A 23215-nucleotide genomic window follows, 5' to 3' on the forward strand; every position below is an offset into this window, starting at 1 on the left:
TCTATTGGTAGAAGTTCGTTTGACCCCTCAAAGCCCAAGTTAAGCTTCTAAGAAGTGTCAAGGTGGCAATATGTGGTTCTTCTTTCAAAGCAGTCTTTTTAGATTGGCTCTCCCTTTTCTTTGAAGTACCTCCTGACATTCAACATCTCTATTAGCTTAAATTTCCTGTCTTGTTCCCCCACCCCACCCCCAGACTCATCATCTTATGTTGATGACTTGTGCCTCCCTCCTAGTTAGGTTCCCAGATGGTAACTGATCAGTGTGATGATTTGAGACAGACAGGACAACAGGTAACAGGGGCCACTATCGAAGTTATGGAAGATTTCAAATAAAGTGAAGTCATATCTGACCCAGAGGTTAGCTTCTACCTAAAACCAAAATACAAAACCCCCATATAGTCTAACATACTCTCCTTGAAGCAGGTCTTGAAGGTAGACAGCATCTGGAAGGTTGGAACAATATAAATAAGGGAGGTTCATGAGCTAGATCTATAACTTTGGATTAAGGATTGACTGGTGGCCAAAATGGAATTGAGTTCAAGATTGGGTTACACAAGGCACTACTCTAGGTGCCTGGTTACTATTTCTCTCCCTGTTACCACCTGCCCATGAGAGGGTGAGGAGACAGATTCAAAGTTCCCCTCTCAGACTTTACTCCAGGTCATCTGTTTATTGTGTAAAATGTCAGATGGAAAAACCAGCCCCATTTAACTTCTCAGTTCTCTTTCTTTTGATCCTGTATAATTGGATTTGCATACACTAAATTAATGTATCCTGCAGCTCCACTGTACATGCCTGGTAGAGAAAAAACATCAATGAAAGTCAGAGGAGATAAATAGGATTTACAAAAAAGAAAACATCTCATTTTTCTTTGATGCCTCAAATCCTTTCTCCGATTGGGTTTTCTTATCACCTAGTACTTTTCATGTTGTAAAATGATCAGCTTTTGTGATAACTCTCCTTTTAGAGATTGGCTAGCCCAGGAACATGTTCTTATGGGGGCAGTCTAAGAGAAGATGCTTCTATTGAATATTATCAGTGGTACATGATTTGAACTTGGGAATATGAAAAATGCAGTCCTGATCCATGTAAGCCCAGAATGTGTTTAACCCTTTAACCCTTTTTGAACCTATGTTTTTTTTCTTTTGATAGTTGGTATAACCTCTGAGGGTAAAGAGTATCCTCCTTCCATGTGCTCCAAACTATTGTTTATCGGTTCAAGACTGGAGACAATGTACTGGCCTTTTTTATTCTTCTATTTTCCATTTGCAAATTGAATAGGATTATGCTGACCATAGTGATCACTTAGGAGGATACAAGAGACATGTAGATGGCATAGATGGATAGAGTACCAGATGTGGAGTCAAGAAGACCTGAATTCAAATCCAACCTGAGAAACTTACTAGTTGTGTAATCTTGGGCAAGTCACTTAACCCTGTTTGCCTCAGTTTCCTCATCTGTAAAATTAGATGGAAGCAGAAGTAGCAAACCACATCAGCTTCTTTGCCAAGAAAACTTCCAATGTGGCATCAAAGAGACACAACTGAAAAGAATTGAACAACAACAACAGGAGGACATAAAGTGTTGGGGTAAATGTTTTTGTTGTACACTACACCCTCGGGGTCTTAGTCAAAAGACACATGACTTCAGCCAAGTCAAAAGACTTGGTCATAGCTGAGACTGCGTTGTAAAGAAGTTTTCTAGTATTTCAAGGAAGAATTAGAGATAGTTGACAGTACATCAAGGAATGCAACATGTTTCAGTCATCATCTCATTTGATTATCTCTATTTTTCAGATGAAGAAATTGAGACTCAGAGTGGTTAAGTGGTTTGTTTGAGCTCAAGGGGATTTTTTGTGGCCTGAGGTATGATTTGAACCCAGCTCTTCCTGACTCAATGTCCAGCACTGTTCATGATAGTTATTCCAAATTCTGTGCCATCTCCAAGTCATTTTAAATGAGACTCTCTTGTTGCACCACAAATTAGTATCATTTTAAAGGAGTTTAGAAAGCCAACTGGATGATTCATGGATGAATGACATTCTCCTTTTAAAGTTTCATTTGTGTTTTTCCCCTTCTCTAGGAAATTTGTCAGCCCTTTAAAATAGCACAGTCTGTAGGTCACAGAGAAGTTGCAGAAATAAGTAAGATGCCATGTTTTCAGTTATTTCTTGACTATTATCTAACAATTCTCTGGTGATAAATGAGGAAAAGCCCATAATGATTTGTTAGCTGCTCAGTAGAAAACTTATTTTTAACTTGCTAGTGGCTATAAAATGCCTACTGTCTAATTCTCCCCTTTAAATTATGCAAATGTACCAGGGTCTTTAACTAATAGTGAATAAGAATTAATATCTTCAGTGATAGCTAAAATTCTAATTCAAATTAGAAATGTTACTCTCCCAATATTTAAAAGAGAATAGAATGTTGGAATGGGAACAGAACTTAGAGATTGTCATTTTTCATATAGGGCAGATCAGGCTAGAGATATTAAGTGGCTTGTCTAAGGTCTCAGCTAAGCAGCTGTAAGTACCAGAATAATCCCCCCACCCCCTGCCCATGCCTGATGACTTCTGATCTAGTTCTTTTTCTTCTGCCCTTCACCTTGGAAGAAGAAAACCAATATATGACTTTTCAAACCAGATATAGTTAAATTTATTTTAAGAGAATTCTACTCAGCTAAGGAAGAGCAGAATTCTGAATTACTCAATAACCTTCCAAGGAGTAAGACCCACAGGACTAGATTGCAAATTTCAGCTACTGACATGCATGTTATATGCCATATGTACCAGATTGTCAGTATAAAAGTCAGGTTCTTGCTTATGAAATAGGGGGACTTTGGAGGATGGGGAAAATGCCACAGACTCAAGTTTAAAATGTCATTCTTAACACTTTTGTATGCTCAGAAACAAATTATGGTATACTGACTTTAAGGCATTTTTTTGGTCTAGATATTCCTAAATGTATACATCTATATTTGTGTATATCTCACTTTCATTTTAATGTCATTTTATGCCCACGCTTCATGTTTGGAACACGAGTTCTCATTTATATGGTTCTGTCAGAACACTGGCAATATTAGTCAAGTAGAAGACATTCTAAGAACTATTCTTTCTGCCCCAGTTTCATTTTACTAGTATCTCTAGCAAGAGATGCATGTAGCCCACATGTGAAAATAATGTCTAAATGGGAACTTAAAGCATTTCCTAAGTTGATAGATATTGTAGTAGTCCAGTCCTCCTATTTTACTTAGCTTTAGGTAAGTATAATTGTCCATTTCTGAATTAGGCCACTTGAAAGGAGGACTTGAGGAAGGTTTAGGAAACCACAACAGAGAAGATTAAAGGGTTCCCGAGGAAGAAATTGAGGTTGAAACTGGGGCCTATAGTTGTAAAACTAGCAAATGTCACATAGGATTAGAGTCCTGCTTCCTCCTGAAATCCAATTACACTTTTGTTCCTACAGCCCCAGTCAGATTAGGAATGCCCTTCTACCTCTGGTTTCCATGTTTTTCCATGTTTTCTTTTTAATAGAATTATTTCCTCTCCCTTAATGATGCCATAGTTTGGGTTCTATAGTTCTCTTTTAATGAGACCTTGCAAAGTTGTTTGCCACTTCCCTTTGCCAAGAAGATATGAAGAAAAGGTGACTGTTATGCTATATCATGATCTAAAGGTAAGCAAAGTGGTAAAGTACAAAATTTGACTTCTGTTCCACCTCTGAACAGTAGTTGCTAAATACTTCTGTAAAGACCTCATCCATTTTTCTTATCCATATTCCAGACTAGTTTAGTCCATCATCACCATGTTAATAAGTGTTTTAATAAGTACTCACTTGCATGTCATCTTTTATTGGCAAGGTAATAATGTATGGTACCTATCTTCTTGGAGATTATGAATTAAAATACAAATTCCTTCACTGGGGACTCAGGCACAGGCATTTGGGAGGGGAAATTGCATCATAGTAAGCCGTCCATTGACTGAATGATCAAAATTTCCTCCTTTGTAAAATTATACGGTTGGACTGGATAATAACTAAGATCAGTAAGTCAGTCAGTAAATATTCATTAAGTACCCACCATATGCCAGACACTGTGCTAAGAGCTGAAGTTACAAAGAAAGACAAAAGACATTCCCAACTTTCAAGGAGCTCACAGTCAATGGGGGATCCTAAAGATTCCTACTGGCTCTAAATTCTAATACTGAGTCAGTTATCTGTATAAGGTCAGACAGGTAGTAAGCAGTAGAACTGAGCTTCATTTCCAAACTTTAAGAGCCATCAGCTAACACTTTAATTATCAATGAGCAGAGGTTTGATGTTAGTCAGCTGAAAATAAGAAGAGAACTACTGGGTAAGGGAGGGAAGGGAAAAGGCTACTGGATTGAACCCTAAGGGTTGGGAGAAAGTACTGAAGGACTTTTATTAGTATATCAGAGGGACCTTTTTCAAATAATCCATTAAAATCAATTAATGCTTAGATTCTAACACCTGCTATAGTAGATTAGGTTTTTCATATTCCTTGACTTGCCATTTCCTGAAAGTTGTTTGTTTCTGCTACAAATTCCCAATATCAGCTTTATTTTAATAAAAAAATTGCATATATGGATTAATTAAGTGTTTCATTTATTAATTAAAGGTTTTGGTCAAATTTTCACTGAAAATTTAAGCCAAAGGTAAGATGCATTTTGTTTGGGGTTTTGGTTAAAGAATGATCAGTGATGGTGGTATCAGCATGAACAAGATTGATGTCCTCTTTCAAATTAATTGCTACTGCAAATGGATTCTTCTCTTTGTCAGGTAATGCATTTGTAAAAGTAAACAAACAAATTTTATATAGTCTGCTATAGTGATAGAAGGAGACAGAGGCCTGTTTTGAGGATTTTAGGAAGCTGCCAGGTAAAAAAAAAACAATGATCTAGGATGGCTAAATGAAAGTATTTTTAGCAGAGGTTCATTTTATTGTAATTCTGTCATGTCACCTGGAGTTAAATGATAACATTCTCTTTTCTTAATGTCCAGAATTTAAGAATACCTAAAAGACTAAGTTGCACCAATTGACTCAGTTCTTTTTCTTTTTTTATCCAAAAGGAAAAGCAAATAAAGATAGAATATAAATTTTTAATTCCAAGTAAAATGATAATATCTCCTTGTAATTATTTGTAAAGTATACTTGCCCAGAAACTATAGTAAATTATTGTAAAATTACTTTTTGAATTATAAAATAGTTATTATGTCAACTGATGCAATTGATATAACCAATCCCACTGATGTTAATACTTTCATTTTCTGGGTCTGTTGAGCTAAGTTTGGAAAGACCAAAGAGTTATTCTGCTTAAGCTCTTCTCTTGAGTTTTGATTTCTCAGTTTCCATTTTTCTTCTTTTGTTTCTTAACCTGTTATTGTTTGTCTTTTGTTAAAGAGGACCATGACATTGGGGAGATGTCATGGCTTGCAATGAATTGTATTTAATTGAAAGAGAACTGTGCAAAGTCACCAACCTCACTGTCTCCTCCAGAGCCATCTGGGTCCAGTGACAAGATATACATCAGGATGACTGGAAATGACCCTGGATGTTTAAGGCAATTGGGTGTTACTTGTGTTCTTAGTCTACAGCCTTTTTCTTCTTCTTCTTCTTCTTCTTCTTCTTCTTCTTCTTCTTCTTCTTGTCAAAAGATCAACAGGATTGAAAAGAGTCTTGGAATGTCATCTAGTTCATTTCTCTGAACTCAGGCAAGCAGGGGCCCTCTTGACTTTTTCTGCAACAGGAAGGGGAAACAGAATGCTCACAGCCTGTTCGTTAACTGTTGTTTCTTACAACTGGATAGGGAGTTAGTTACGTGTGGCTGTGAGTCTCAAATATCCACATTTCCGTTCTTACTTTCTCCTAGTACAAGGAATGGATATATAGCTTTGCAAATCACAACTGATTCAGCTAATCTAGGGTGAATCACTCTTTGCTTTTTCAGGTTTTCATAAAGTTGTAGGATCATAAGTTTAGAGAAGGCAGAAGGAGCCTTAGAGATAATTTAGTACATGTCTCTCATTTTACTAACAAGGAAACAGACCCAGAAAAAGGACATAGCTTGGCTTCCAATGTCACACAGATAGTATACAACTGAGTCATGATTTGACTAAGATTCTGACACTCAATCCAGCATTCTTTTCATTATAGCCTGGTACTATATCAGCTCATTTGGTGTGGGGCAGTTGTTTCCACTCCCTTGCAGGTGGAGTATAAATGGCTTGCCATAGCCTCTAGGACATTTTAAGCCCCTCCCAAACTGTCTCTTCAGGTTGATTATATATTGTTTACCCTCACAGATTCTCCATTCCTCCTAAACAAACCTACTTGCAGCTTGGTGGCCCAGTGGATACAGCACTGACCCTGGAGTCAGGAGAACCGACCTGAGTTCAAATCTCACCTGAGACACTTACTAACTGTGGGACCCTTGGCAAGTCACTTAACTCCAATTGCCTTAAACATTCAGGGCTATTTCTAGTCATCCTGATGTTTGTCTTGCCACTGGAACCAGATGTTTCTGGGGGAGAGAGTGAGGTTGGTGACCTTGCACAGCCCTTCCGCCCTAAATTCAATTCACTGTGGATCATGATATCACCCCATGTCCTCTTTGAGATTGAAGGACAAACAACAACAGCCTACTTGCAGTTCCCTACATTTAATCTCTTGCCCCATAGTCTCTGCATAGGTGGTTTCCCTTGCCTAACATACTTTCTCTCTCCTTACCTCCATCTTTGTAAACTCTAGTACCCTTTTCAAGGCTTAGCTCAAGTGCTTAGCTCTTCAATGAAAGGCACTTTCTAGTTCCCCCTAGTTGCTATTTCCTGCCATTGTTATGCATACATTTTGGATACAACATACATATATGTGTCTGTTGCATCCCAATGGAATTTCAGCTTCTTGAAGTCAGAAACTATTTTGTTTTTGTCTAGCCCTTCATTTTGTTTTCTCAGCCACATGATGCTCAATGTTTTTTGAGTGAATTGAATAGATGAATTTTGTCATGAGGTGGTATGAAGTGAAGTCCAAAGATTAAACCACTAAGATTTGTACTAAAGAAAGACTGTACTATTGACTACCTTCTTAAATTGTAGCAAGTATCTTGTCAATGTTTGGTTTTGATCACAAGAACTACTGAATGAGAAAGAGTGGATGGCTCCATATTGACCCTCACAATTCTTGAGGAAAACCATTCGGAGTGTGCTCAGCCTTTGCATACCCATAGAGCAGCTAGTTTTTATTCTGCTTCTTGTGGATATGACTGAGACTGAATGAGATAATGTTTGCCTAATGCTTTGAAATTCTGGTTATAATGAGTACTCTGGGTTCTTTGAAAAAGGAGCTGATTGAAGATAGGGAATTGCTATGGTGATGATGGTTTTTCTTTTTGTTCTTAAGATATCATATCACAGGCAGGTTCACACAGGTTTGCAATCTCTGTGTCATCCTAGATTTTTCATTTTCATTCACCTCATATATCCAATCCATTGCCAAATTCTGTCATTTCTATCTCTACCACATCACTCAAGTCCATTTCTTTCTCATCAATCTCACAGTTAGTACTGTAGGTCAGGTTCTCATTATCTCTTGCCTAGACTACTGAAATGGGTCTCCTAATTGGTTTCCTTATGTGATATCTCTCTTACTCCAAAGTATCTTCCAAACAGCTGCCAAAGTGATTTTTCCTCTAAAACACCATTTTGATCAATATACTCTTCTACTTAGTAAATTCCAGTGGCTTCTTATTGGCTCTAGGTTCAAATATAAACTCTTTTGTTTGGCATTACAGCCCTTCACTGTCTGCTGTTTGCCTAACTTTATAGTATTATTATATGCCACTCCTAAAACACAAGTCTGAATATGTCATCCCTCCCACATACAGGCACAGGCACAGGCACACACTTCAGTTTATACTGGGGTTACAGGTCCACTAAAGTAACTAAATATTTTTCAAATAAATTCTTATCTTGGCAACCTCTCTGATCCCATGTTTGGGTCATTATTTACCAAAAAAATTCCTGAAGGAGAGAGATCATCATAGTATTCCCTTTGGCAAGTATTCAAGACATTATTAATACCTGGCTTACTCCATTAAATCAAGGCAAGCTAATAGGTGACAAAATATTGGATTTGGAGTCATAATCCTTGGTCACATTTCATAAGGGGTATATGTGCATTTAAGATAAAATTTATATTCTGACAAGTATTCACTATGTGACCCTTGACAAACAACTTAAATTCTGTCATTTTTTTTTTGGTTGGGAAGGCAATTGGGGTTAAGTGACTCGCACAGGGTTACACAGCTAATAAGTGTCTGAGGTCAGAGTTGAACTCAGTTTAGGGCCTGTGCTCTACCCACTGCACCCCTTAGTGAATTTTCTAGAAGTTACAGAATAATGGTTCATCTATCAGTGAGAAAACTTCCTCAACATACCAATGAAACCACAGAATGAAACACCCCATAATGTTCCTTAGTGAATTTTGGGGCTCTTTACTGTAATTATTATCAAGAGAGTAAATGAATCTAAACTAAAGTGTGCCCCATTAATTCTTACATGTTAAGCTTTTTAAAATGAATGGATGGATGGATGGATAAATACATGAATGATTGAATGAATGGATAAATAAAAAAATAGTCATTTTGTTATTCCAAAGGAATTAGTGTCTAAGTAAAGGTCAATAATAGTCTTTGCTGTTTAAATCACATTTAGACTATTGTTTCTGGGTGTCATATTTTAAAGGGGACCCTGATAATTTAGATAGAATTAAGAAGAGCACAACTGAAATGAAAGGTCAGAAACTGTAATATATGAAGAAATGGATGAACTTCTAGGTTTTTAGAATGTATAATAGAAGACCTAAGAAGAAACACTGATATTCTCCTTGAATATCTGAAGAGCTGGCATGTGGAAGAGGGATAAGTCTTATGTATAGTTCCAGAGGAGAGCAATAGGATCTGTGGATGGACGTTATTGGGACTCAGATTTGGGCTCCATGCAAGAATTTTCTGACCGGGGAGCTGTCCAGCTCCAGAACAACCCACATCCTAAAATTGGTAAGGTGATTAGAAACATTCAAATAGAAGATGAAAAACTCTCTCAGACATTCTGTAACAGAGGGTCCTTCTTTAGGGGAACTTGGGCTTGATGGTGTTTAGGCTTTTCCCAAACCTCAGATTCTATTAATCTCTAATGGAAGGCTTTTAGGCAGTGACAATTTGGAAAAATAATGCTGGGCAAAGAAGCCTTCCTATTTCCCTAGAAGTTAGTCTATAGACTAATGAGTATTCAACATACAAAAGTAGGTCCCATTTTGAAGAAGTAAACATTTATTTTCCCCTTTTTTTGGACAGCAGGCAACATACTTCAGGCAGCTAGGTGGCACAGTAAATTGAATGCTGGGCATGGTCAGGAAGACTTGAGTTCAAATCTGGACCCCAGACACTAGTTGTGTGACTGAGCAAGTCACTTAACCTTTGCCTGTCTTAGTTTCCTCTGCTGTAAAGTGGGAAGTAATAACATCACCTACTTCCAGGGTTGTGATGAACAGATGAGATAATAATTGTAAAGAGCCTAGCACAGTGCCTGGCACATAGTAAGTGATATCTAATTATTAGCTATTATTATATTTCAGGGTTGGAAAGTTTTCCATGTTTGTGTTATGCCACATTTTTCTATCTGTCCCCACCCTCTCCTTCCTGAAGAAAAAAGGATTTTGTTGATTGCTTTAGCTTTTGAACACTTACACACAAAATCAGAGAAAGACCTTACTAGTGTAACACAAAATCCATCATTAACTATCCATAAATCTGGTATGTGTTCACAATTTGGTCTCTTCGTTTTCATCATTGTCCACACATTTAAATAATTTCCATAAATCATAATGATAATTAACATTTATTTAGTACTTTAAGGTTTGCAAAGTGCTTTTATTAATATTATCATGTTTTAGTCTCACAACCCTTAAGGATCATGGGATCTTTCTATCTGATGTGCTGCTGACACCTTCCATGTGTTGTCTCTCCCATGAGAATGTAGGCTCCTTTAAAATAGGGACTTTTAATTTTCTTTTAGGGGCAGCTAGGTGGCGCAGTGGATAGAGCACTGGCCCTGGAGTCAGGAATACCTGAGTTCAAATCCGGCCTCAGACACTTAACACTTACTAGCTATGTGACCCTGGGCAAGTCACTTAACCCCAAATTGCCTCACTAATAAATAAATAAATAAATAAATGAAATTTTCTCTTAGCACAGTGCTTTGTACATGGTAAGTGATCAATAAATTCTTTATTCATTCATTATCCCCAATTCCAGATAAGAAAACTGAAGTAGACAGAATTGAAGTAGCTAGTAAGTGTCTTAGGCAGGTTTTGAACTCAGGTCTTCCTGACTCCAGGTTTAGCACTCTTTCCACTGTGCCACCTAGCTACTGAAACTACCAGGGTCTCTATTGTGGAATGTTTTAATATGTTGAAATCCGACATGAAATATCATACATCAAATATTAAACATTAAGTTTTGAGTTAATTCAATTGTTAGAAGTGCATATTTTAGGGTTTAAGTAAAAGGTAGGAAAATGAAAAGAAGCCTGTCATAACTCACCTTTTGCATTTCACTCTCCTATTAAAATGGCAGGGAGTTTAGAACTTATAAGATAAAGCTAAATGAGGCTTAAAGTCCCACAGGTGCATAAATTGGCTAAAGTCTAGATATTCAGCCTAATAGCAACTATGACAAGGTCTTCATGTGCATTTAGAGGGGAAAGGGTTGAAGTAAGGAGTTGAGTATCTTTGTAGGTTTTGATGACACACCTTTGGAGCTGAAAATTAATGCTTTCAACTAATTACACTTAGAGGCTCTCGATCATACTTGTAATTAGCACCCTTCACCTTTAAAATAGGGTGAAAATATCTGACAACTTTTAACTATTCTTCAGGAAACAATAATTGTGTCTGAAACAAGAGTAATTGGGATTTAAGGCAATGTGGGATTTATAAAACTATAGAATAAGAGAATTTTGAGAAGAGTGGATGGTGGTTGGCTTGTCTATTCCTTAAAAAACCTCCTCACTCCCTCCCCCAAATTGCATCTTGCTTCATCAGGGGAGATGAAGTGGGCTGGGGGAGATTGCTTATTTCTTGACTAGGTTTCTCTTGGCTGTTGCATCTCAGCTTCCCTCCAGTGTAATTGCTGGGCAGAATTCTGGGTGTCCATTCAACTGCCGGCTGCTCAGGCTACATTATTTATATCTTAAAGCTTACTTCCTGCTCCATGCCCCCAAACATTTCCACCTTTTTCCCAAGATAGGAGCAAAGTACCAAGGAAGAGACTGAGCAGGCAGCATTCGCCATACTTCTTCCTGACCAGAATCTAGGCAGTGTCCCAGATCTCATCAGTCTCTGGAGTGAATGTTATGAGATTGTCGCGTGTATGGCCCAAAACACAAGAGACCCTGAGGGTCTATAGGTCAGAGCACTAGCCTGTAAATTAAGTGATATAGATTCTATTTCTAAATTGACTGGGCAATCAGTAAGTGGCCTTGGAAAAAACTTCTTAAATGCTTGCATTTAAACTTGTTTAAAAACCAAGATATTTTCCTCCCCTCCCCCAAACAACTCTGCTGGTAAGGGACCTCCAAGGGATTTCTGACCTGATATGTAAAGAACTCTGAGTGCTTGAGAGGAAAGATGCTATGTAAACAGAATGCATTATTAATAAAATGTTAAAAAATAGCATCATACTCCTTTGCTAATAATAGCCATCTTGGCTGTGCTATCAGATAAGTGCCAAGGTACAGGCTGACAACCATGTTAGAGAAAGGCTGACAGTTCCTTTTAAATTCATAGCATTAGAAGGAAAATTAAAATTGTAAAAAGAACTCCTCCAGGCTCTTGGTTTAAAAAGGATTGGATGATGGGGGCAGCTAGATGGCGCAGTGGTTAAGCACCGGCCCTGGATTCAGGAGTACCTGAGTTCAAATCCGGCCTCAGACACTTGACACTTACTAGCTGTGTGACCATGGGCAAGTCACTTTACCCCCGTTGCCTGCAAAAAAAAAATTATAAAAAGGATTGGATGCCTAGTTTTTCTTTTTTCTTCTCAAATACACAGAATTTCAAGCATCCTGGGTCAGAAATGGATCTTAAGACCTTTTTTACTTTGATCCTCTGCTCACAGGAATAGTGGTGAAGGATATATAATCAAAAAAAAAAAGAGCACAGGTGTGCTTCCTTTTATGTAACAGGGAAGTTCTGATGAGTTGTGTGTAAAGTCAATTTTTGACAATCAAATTGTAGGCCTTTATTGATTTTTTTCTTACACTTCAGAGATCTCTTTAAAATTTCTGATTGATCTTCATCAGACGTTTGATTCCTAATACTTTGACTTTGAAGTTCATTATTTTCCCTCTTCCTAGACTGTTTGATAAATAAATGATTTTAAGAGATCATTAGCAATTAAATAAAATTTAAGATTATTGGGCATGGGTACTAATAGCTGCTCTCACTTAAACTTTAAGAAATGCCTTTTGCAAAGGAATCCCTTCATGATGTAAAAATAATTCTATAATCTTATTTGTATCATATAGCGGACATGGTTTTCTTTTTTTGTGTGTACTTTTTTGCAGGAGGGAGGAGTTGGTGGAAAGAAGGGTTCATTTCATCAGTACAGGGAGCTCCCAGTCTGCAAACTCCTTCCATTTACTGAGATCAGTAACTTGTCTTTATTTTTATAGATTTAGAGAATTACACAGGGGCACTGGGAGCTTAAGTGATTTACTTATGGTCACACAGCAAGTATGGAAGAAAGTCAGAATTGAACCCTGTTCTTTCTTATGCCAAGGCTGGCCATCTACCCATTACACCACATTGTATATATGTACTTGTAGATACAAATGTGAATATGCCTAAAGTGCCTTTTTGTGTGATGGAGATGATTATTTTCCTCCCTACTTTAACCATATTCCTTTGGGAAGCTCTCTGAACCCAGTGGTTTTTTGAGTTTTTTGTTTGTTTGTTTTTGTTTCTGTTTTTTTTTTAACTGAAAACAACCCCACATTTAGTCTGGTTTCCAGAGGAAAGGAATGGTGATTCCTTTGCCTTTGTGGCTGTCATACACAAATACTAGCTACTCTACTAGTTTCTTGAGGTAATGAAGATGATCAGGCGTCACTATTCCTTTAGAATTTGTTAGATGCATTCTTTCCCTATAAATTAAGATGAAATGATTGTTTAATAATTAAGTCCCAGTGATTTTGCACAAGATCTCTATAAATGGAAATAAATTCTTGGGGTCCAGACCTGAAGGTTTTTTTCTCTATGCAATACCAAATTATTCTCAAGGTAAGGATATATTTCCCCCTGAAATCTGTCCATATTTTTCTCCTTTCAGTGTTCTCATTTTAGGGTTGCAATCCATGTTCTGGGAGCAGCTTGGCAGGCCTTGTATATTAAGATTAATCCCCCAGTACTCTCCCCATTCTCTACCAAACAAAAGACTTTGGAATGGAAGTGCTTACTAAAAAATAGAAAGTGTTTTGACTATATGCAGAGTTAGGACTAGACATATACATTGAAGCAGATAGCTGCCTAAGATGCATCTCATGATGGAGTGGAGCAGGATCAGGGGAGGAAAGAAACAGAGGGACAGTTTTTAATGTTTTTTAAAATGTTTTAAAAATATAAATTTATACTGCCAGAACATTCTACTGTCCATAATACAGATATCTTGATTACATTATAAATGAAGTCATATATCAAGTAAGGTTCAAAGCTTTGAGTGGACAGTAATAGAGAATGTGCACTTTTCATTACAGATAAAATTAGAATCTTAGAGTTAGAAGTGACCTCAGAGGTTATCTAGTATAACCTATTCCTTTTGGGGGGGGGCAAAGAGGGTTAAGTGACTTGCCCGGGGTCACACAGCTAGTAAGTGTCAAGTGTGTAAGGCCAGATTTGAACTCAGGTCCTCCTGAATCCAGGGCTGGTGCTTTATCCACTTCACCACCTAGCTGCCCCCTAGTATAACTTATTCCTAAGCAGCAGCCCCCTCTACAATATACTTGGCCATAAGGTTATCTTGATTGGGTTTGAAAACCTCCAGGTTGCTTTTATTAACTCAGCTATACCTTGTTCACAAAATCTCAGGGCTACTTTTATATATTTTTTATATTTGTATACTTTTCATACTGTTTCCAATGCCATGAAAACAGCATACATTTTTTCCCCTCTTCCCTTCTTTGTAGGCTTTAAAAATCACTAGTAGCTTCATCTAGCTCTTTGATCCTTCAATTTCTTCCTCTTCATCACACTGTCACTCACTCAGCTGCTGTCCATGGTCCTCCCTCTGTCCAACTTTGAATTTCAATAGGAGCCATAGTTCTCTGCTTTATGTTAACAAACTCCAGTTTGGAATTCTTCACTTTATCCTTCTTCTGTGCTATGTAGTTTGTTGGTGATCAGTGGCTACTTGTTCATAACCTGATTTTGGCTTTCTTTTTTCTTCTTTTCTTTTCCATTTAAAGGCAACGAGGTGTCAAAAGGAGGACCTAAGTTTAAATCCTGCCTTAGATCCTTATTTACCAGCTGTGTGACCTTGGGCAAAACACTTTCGCTCTCCGTCACTTTTGTGAAATATAAAATAAACATAATTAAAATCACCAACTTCCTAGAGTGCTTGTGAGAATAAAATGAATTGGTAATTGTAAAGCACTTTGGAAACTTCGAGTGCTATATAAAGACTAGCTAGCTATTGTGATGTTCAATCATATCTTCTCTCCCAAGTGTCTCATTACAAAGATTTGACATAGGTGGACCTTTCATCCCACCTTCCATGTGCTGCTCTCATATTTTTATTACTTCTTAGCCATTATTAAATTGTCCTCTATCTTCCATCTTATTCTTTTTGAAATGATTAAAATTTCTTGCCTTTTAGCCTGTGACCATGTCAATTTTTAGATTCACACCTGTATTTTAAGAAGCATTGAATATCAAGAAATCTGACTTCAAGATGCTATGGATTGAAATTCCATAAAACTGACCCGAAGAAACCTAAATCATTCTACTTTGCTAATACAATTAAGGGATAACATCAGTTTAGTAAATGATCAGCATTTTCTAATCTAATTTGATCATGTAACACTTTGAAGCTTGATATATACCAACAGAGTGACTGAGTTCTAGTCAAAGAAGTCTAGGGATATGAAATATACATATGGTTGTATATAGCAATATATCTGTATATGCAGATCTATATACATGCATCTTGTGTATTGATGGATGATAGGTTTACCTATTCATCATGTCATTCATGGGACTGTTAAAATTAATTTGTATTATCTGAACATGGATTAGGTCTAGAAATATGTTGAATTGTAGTGAAGTCACATGGATTAAAAAATTTGCTACATATAAGGCATACAAAATAATGAACTGACAAAACTAGAATAAGTATTGTCTTTTCTTTTCACCTCATAGTCACAACCTATGATATTTTATTCCTATTGTTCTCTAACCTCTCCCTTGTCATTCTCTTGCCTTTACCATCTTTCTTCTCTTTCCATTTTATACCAGAATTAGCATTGCTAAATTATGGTCTTCCTTCCTAAGTACTATTAGGTTTACTTCCTTAAACACCTTGCCTTGGTCTCCTTCATGAAGATCAACTTCTAAGGTCTTATATCACTATCTCATCATTATTTCCTTCTGAGTCACTTCCCCAACCTTGGTTTACTCCTACCCTTTACCTTGTCTGTTCTTCCTCTCCTGCTTCTAAACTCACTGGAAGAAGTCACATAACCAAACTGATAGGAGCCACTAAAATTTATATTTAAAATTTTATATAATTATATATACATATATATATATATATGTGTGTGTAAATTACATAATTATATACAAATTTATTTAGGGCCATCACTGCTATATGCTGATCCTTCTTTCTTTCAGTCACCTATCCTGCCCTCCACCCTTCTTTCACAGCAGAGAACCTTGATTCATACTTTAGTGAAAAATTAGAGCCATCTGTTTTGAATTCCCTTTTCTGCTCTATACTTCAAACTCCCTCCACATTATTCCTTCATTGTTTCCCTTTTGGATCCAGTTTTAGTGTCAGAAGTATCCCTTCTCCTTGTCAAAGCCAACTCCTTCACACATGTCCTTAGTGCCATTTCCTCCATGAACTTGATCTTTTAGTTATTTGATTATAGTCTCTATCCCGCTTCCCCCCCATCCTCTCTTTCTCACTCTTCCTTCCACTGACTCCTTTCTTTTTGCCTAGCCCAGTTCTCTGTCCATTAAGTCTTCACTTGACTACCACCCCTTCAATCTATTGTCCTATACTTTTCTTCACTTTCACAGCCAAAGTAGTAGTAAAAGCTGTTTATATTCATTCTCTCAACTTCCTAATCTTCTACTCACTTTTTAACTCCTTGCAATCTGGCATCTAACCTCATCACTAAACTGAAATTCTCTTTCCAATTCCATAAGAAATCTTCTTATTGTTAAATCCAATAGATTTTTCTGATCATCTTTTTTTAACCTCTCTGCAGCATTTGGCACTCTTCATAATCTCTTCTCCTTGACACTTTCTTCCCTAGGTTTTTGTTACACTGCTCTCTCCTTTCTCTACTACCTTTCTGACCACTCCTCAGTCTTTTTCAGGATCATGATCCATGTATGACCCTCTCTGCATGAATGTATCTATCATGGTTCTGTCCTAGACCCTCTTTCTTCAATACATTCTCTGTGATCTTATTAGTTTCCAGGAGCTCTACTATCATCTATTTGCAAATGACACCCAAAAACTACAATTCAGCCCTCATTTCTCTCCTGACCTTCAGACCTCTATCTGGATGTTTTATAACTACCACAAATTCAGTGTATCCTACATAAAACTCATTGTCTCCTCTCCTCTCTAAACTGAACTCCTCTTCCTAATTTCCCTATTCATAATGGTGCTAATGTTGAGAATACCACCATTATTTAGTCATCCATGTCTGCAACATTTACTCTTCCTTTTCCTTTCCTTCTTTTCCTTTACCATTTTTCTTGACTGTTTCATATCCATGTTGATTTTACCTCCCCAAATGTCTTATCTCTGTCCTTTTCTTTTCATTTGCATGACCACCATCATAGTTCAGTCAAACATCACCTGGATTACTAGAACAGAGTCATAACTGATTTTTCTACATCTACTTCCTTCCTCCCTAGCCTATCCTCAGAATAGCTGTCGAATTGATCATCGAAAAACATGGATCTGATTATGTCACTCCTCTGCCCAAGATTAGTGCCTCAAAATTGCCCCTAGGATAAACTACAAACTCCTTAATTTGTTATTTGAAAGTCTTCACAATGTACCTCCAACCTATCTTTCCAGACTAATTCCAGATGAATGACCATCAGGCACTCTACATTGCAAACAAACTGGCCTACTTGCTGCACCTTTATCCCCTTCCGTAAATAATATTCCAACTGCCAACTTCCTGCTTTTGCATAGGCTATCTCATGTGCTAGGAATGTTCTCCCTCCTCCCCTCTGTCTTTTGAAATCCCCAGCTCCCTTAAAGGTGCATGTCACCTTCTACGAGAGACCTTTTCAGATCCCTTTTATTGTTACAGTTCCCTGCCTTCAAATTATTTTTTAAAATTTATTTTGTACATATTTTGTATATACTTATCTGTGTAATGGTGCTTCTTTCCAGTGGAGTGTAAGATCCTTGAGGGGAGGAATGGATGGCTTTTAAAAAAATCTTTATATCCCTGGCATTTATCATAGTACCAGGTACACATAGATGCTTGTTGAATTGCATTGAATTCCTGCTTTGTCTCATATCTAGATGTATTGTAAAACATACTTCCCTCTATTTCTCATGTCTGTTTTTGCACCCTAAGTTTCACAGGCTTTCTTGTTTTGAGAAAATTATATCTTTTCAAGTATAGTCTAAAGAGTTATTGTCAATAAATTTCTCCTTAAATGACTTCCCTCTTATAGAGAAAGAAGATTTAAAAATGGAAGTTAAATCTATTCTGATCTTAGACATTTAACCTTCTTACTGATATACCTTGGGCATGCTTCATAAGGACTGTTTTTTAATAAAATAGCACATATTCCTATGGCATTTTAAGGTTTACAAAGCCCTTTGTCTCTCAATAAACCCATGAGGTAGGTAATGCAAGTAGTAGAACTTCCATTTTACAAGTTAGGAAACTTCTCCTATTTCCCTAAATTCTTGGGTCTTTTAAATGTCTAAATTCTTTAGTCTGCCTTGCTAAGTCATTTCATACATTTGCTCCATATAGAGTTCCTGTTGGTATTCTTTGTTTATTTGTCAGCTGCATGATGAAATGTTCACCCCTTCTGTAGGACACCCATAACAAAAGTGAGTGCCAGAAATGAGAGAGCCCAACTGTCTAGACTTGTTTGAAGTGGTTTACTTGACTTTTTAAGCTTCTTGCTTTAGGACTATGTAGGGAATGCACAGTTAAAAAAGCAAAGGAACATAGTGGGCTCCATTTGCCTTAAATCAAACAGTTTATAGCAATAACAGATGCATAGTATAGGTTTCATCTGGCTTGTATGCATTTAAATGTTCTTTTGCAAGGTGGGGGAATAATCTCTGTAAGTTCACTCTAGTTTTTACATTCATGGGGTTTGTGACATTCATGTGTCCTTAAGTGCTTTTCACATTGTATTGACTTTTAATGGCTAGCCTTTGGTGTCTGGTCCAGTTGAAAGTTAGTTATCAGGTAGCCGTATTGTAACATAGATGGCACATTGCATAGAGTTTGGGGCTGGGATTCAGGAAGACCTGAAATCAAATCTAGTCTCAGACACTTATGAGCTGTGTGATCCTAGGCAAGTTATTTAACCTGTTTGCCTCAGTTTCCTCCACTATAAAATGGAGATCCCAATAATACCTATCTTTCCAGGGTTAATTTGAGGGCCAAATTAAATGACATTTGGAAAAGCCCTTAACACAGTGCCTAGTACATAGCAGGTGCTTAATAAATGCATATTCCCTATAGTAGCAAAGGCTATTTAGATAGCTCAAAGGACTGGGTTTGAATATGAGCCTAGCTATTTACTCACTGTATGACCTTGTGAAACTCACTTTACTATCATGAATTTTAACTTTCTCAACTATAAAATGAGGGTATTGAAGTAGAAGGTATATAAGGTGCATTTTGACTCTAAATTTTTGCCTTCCTGGGAACTCTGGAAGTTGTTTGCAGCCTCAGTGGGAGATTGGCAAGCCATAACCTTTTCAGAATTGCTCTATTTATCCTTTTCATGGTCACTGTTGATTGTACTAATGCCTTTGTAGGGTGGTATATTCTAAATTAAGATTCTCAACTTCTTGTTTCTTTGCAGAGCCTGTGTGATCTTGGGGGTGATATTCCTTCTGTCATCTATATGTATAGTGGTCAAAGCCATCCATGACCTTTCAACAAGGCTGCTCCCAGAAGTGGTAAGGTCACTCTTATTCATTAAAATGCTCTTTTTTTAAAGCAAAACCGGTCTCCTATGGAGTCCTCAAACCAGTAAGATTGCTGAGAGTGATGATCACATTGAAAAAGAACACAGCATGTCCATGTTTAAGAAAGATATGAAGATTCATGTTTATTTTGGTAAATTGACTACAGCGCAGAGGGAAATGACTTGAAGAGCAGCAACAGGGAAAATGGAAGCAGCCTTTCTCGACATATGGGCCATCTGCTTTGTCACTACTGTGTTCAGCATCGTTCTCTGTAGATATTTGGAGCTTGATGCTTTTTTTAAACTTTAAAGTAACATATCTTTAAATAGCTCTTTTGTATTAGGAATTTGTTTGTTTCACATATGGCAAAGTGATACATTTCATATTGCTTCCATCTGTCATTCTTTGTCCATTCAGTAGAATTAATGGTCTTTCCTCCTCTCTCCCCTTCCTCTTACCCCCTAAATTGTGTTACACTTCAGTACACAAAGCTATTTGCATTAGGTTTTCCAGTGCAATGGAAATTCCAGTGACACAAACAAATCTTTGGATTGGTGGGAAAAAATGACATTGGATATGATTTTTAAATGTCCATGATTTAAAAAAAACACACAATGAAGATACTCCTGTGGATGCCTAGCTCTTTGGACATAACTCATTACCTGCACTCTGATCTTTTTTTTCTAAGAATGCCCAAAGAGTAGGAATATTTTAACAACTTTCTATCAGTGAATCTGCATAAAAGACAGCCACTGGGATTACTCTGAGATGAAAACCCTGCCCTTATCATAACTCTTCTGTGTACACAAACTGGGCAGTGATTCAGAGGTAAAATATAGGCTGATCTTGTAGCACATGATTTGGTGAGTCAGACTGAGAGTCTGTAGTACTTCTGCAAGACCAGAATTATTAGACCTTATATAATTTTGGTTTGGGATCATGCAGGGAACCTATGTGGAGGAAATATGGCAGGCTTTTTCTGAATTCTCCTTATTTAGGAATGATTTTATAGTTATATTGAGGAGATGACATTGAAGTGAATTTCCCCAGTTTATGAAGGCAGTTATATTGTAGTCCTAGAGATTACCTCAAGGTATTCATTCTCCTTATAACAGAGACTGGATCACACAAGTAGATTTTCCTAATTTCAGCTTTTGGTATTCCCATTGACTGGTGATCAGACTTGTGTCTGATCCTTCAAAGATGGAAAAAAGAGGGTGCAAAGGAATCACTTTTGCCATCAGTTTGGGGATTAGAGTATATTTGTAGAATTGGGACATTAGACTGTCCCATTCCTCTTTACCCATGGTCTCATTTTTTTCTTTCTTTTTTTTTTGGTGGGGCAATGAGGGTTAAATGACTTGCCCAGGGTCACACAGCTAGTAAGTGTCAAGTGTCTGAGGCCAGATTTGAACTCAGGTCCTCCTGAGTCCAAGGCCAGTGTTGTATCCACTGTGCCACCTAGCTGCCCCTGTCTTACTTCTTTTTGAACTTTAATTGTCAAAGTAATAATTTAGTGTGATATTACATAGTACAATTTTAGGGGTCAAAGGAGGGCTTACTTCTTATTTGACATCTTTCCTATCTAGTGCATGACATGTGAAATTCTTTGAATAAGGGAAAAAATCTTCCATTCCTTAGTTTGGCATAAGAGTATAGAAGTATCCCTGGGAAAGAAGGCATATTGTCTTAAATTCACACTAAGGTATAAATGACTAATGTTATATCTGTTTTGATAATGAGTTTAGTATAGCAAAGATAATAGATGGAAGATAATAGGCAATTGACTGGATCACAGAAAAGAGAAAATAGCGTATAAAGAAAAGTTGGGGGGCAGCTAGGTGGTGCAGTAGATAGAGCACCAGCCCTGGATTCAGGAGGACCTGAGTTCAAATCCAGCCTCAGACCCTTGACACTTACTAGCTGTGTGACCCTCGGCAAGTCACTTAACCCCAATTGCCTCACCAAAAAAAAGTTGGGCTGGCCTTGACATCAGGGAACCCAGCTAAAACCATACTTTGTTAGACCTTCCTCATACTCTATTTTCACTTAAGAATCCATTGTGAATACTAAGAATGTAAAGTATATTCCCTATGCCCTCCCCTTGGAAATTTGGACTAAAACTGTTCTATACAGCTTTATATAATTTCTACTTCACATGATTTTTAGACACATCACTTAAATTTTTTGCACCTCAGTTTATTTATCTTTAAAATCAGAGAGCTGGATTAATTGATATCTAATATTCTTTATGGTTCTAAACTCTTTAACTGTATTCCCATTATAGACATGTCTTTGGAGTTCCCTTTTCTGACCAACTCTACACCTCAAACCTACTTAACATTATTCCTTTCTTCGATACCTTTTTGCTAATAAGATAATAATAAGAGTTATCACTTCTTCTTGTGAAGGTCATTCCTCAGGACAGCAGCTTAAACAACTCCTACCAGGGAATGAGTGTGTGAGTGTGTGTGTGTGTGTGTGTGTGTATGTGTGTGTGTGTGTGTGAGTGAGTGAGAGAGAGAGGATGATGATGATGAAGAAGTTAAAAGGGGAGACTAAAGTTGCAGTCCATTTGTCCTAAACTCTAAGCCTCCACTGCTTCAAAAAAGGACAGTCCCAGGGGCAGCTAGGTGGTGCAGTGGATAAAGCACCAGCCCTGGATTCAGGAGGACCTGAGTTCAAATCTGGCCTCAGACACTTGACACTTTCTAGATGTGTGACCCTGGGCAAGTCACTTACCCCTCATTGCCCCACAAAAAAGGACAGTCCAATACTAGGCTAAAATGATCAATATGGCTTATACAGATGGTTAGCCCATGTAAGGTCAGAGGCAGATAAGAATGTCACTTGAGTCCTTCCTTTCCTCCTTTTCCCTCCCCTGTATTCTTGGAAAGTGAGAAATGTTCCCTTCTTATTGAGTGGTCATGAATTGGGGTTGGGAGTTGAGGGGTAGATTTCCTTCCTCCTGGATAACCTGTGGCCACAACAGCTGTTTGCATGTGTGGCGGATTTTCTTCTTAGCAGGTGGCTAGTTGCTACAGCTGTAGTGTAGAAGGTACATTTCTAGAGTGCTGATTTCTGTGTTAAACCTTGGATAACAATTCATAGAAAACAGTGTTCTATGTTACATTTCCTAGATTATGTTGCCAGGTGAATCTGTGAATGCCTGTCCAACTCCTAATGTGCATTACAATAGCATGGGTCAATGAACTAGTAGTTTACTATATTGGAAAGATAAAAGAAGTATTGAGTATGGCACAGAGATAGTACTTGAAAGTCACACAGAACAAGTTTAGGAGCAAGACACCTTGAAGCCAACATTCCCCAAACAAAAATTTTTCTGCCCAAATTAACTCTTCCTTGTGACTTTGCTAATTCTGACAATTGTATTACCATTAAAAAAAATTAAAACTGGGTGACTTAAAAAGCAATTTGGGGGGGGAAGCAATTGCAGGGGAAGCTAGGTGGTGCAGTAGATAAAGCACCATCCCTGGATTCAGGAGGACTTGAGTTCAAATCTGACCTTGGACATTTGACACTTACTGGCTGTGTGACCCTGGGCAAGTCACTTAACCCCAATTGCCCTGCCAAAAAAAAAAAAGCATAATTGGCACTTATAAGAAGTGATATAATGCTATCACCAAGGAAGTATATGATTGGAAAAAAGAGTTGGGGAAATAAATGGCAGCTTGAGTACTGTCCCTCTTATACTGAGAAGCAGTGT

At 37.5% G+C, this 23215-nt stretch overlaps 1 protein-coding gene across 1 annotated transcript in view; it reads left to right on the plus strand.

The window, feature by feature from the left end:
- The window catches only part of TMEM163 (transmembrane protein 163), a 268328-nt gene that overhangs the window by 178470 nt on the left and 66643 nt on the right, over positions 1-23215 (plus strand). Inside the window, exon 5 of the mRNA XM_043991105.1 lies at positions 19383-19479. Within this exon, the coding sequence (XP_043847040.1) occupies positions 19383-19479 (97 nt within the window). The remainder of the gene's footprint in view (positions 1-19382; positions 19480-23215) is intronic.

Source organism: Dromiciops gliroides, chromosome 3 (assembly GCF_019393635.1).
Source record: "Dromiciops gliroides isolate mDroGli1 chromosome 3, mDroGli1.pri, whole genome shotgun sequence".
Classification (NCBI taxonomy): Eukaryota; Metazoa; Chordata; class Mammalia; order Microbiotheria; family Microbiotheriidae; genus Dromiciops; species Dromiciops gliroides.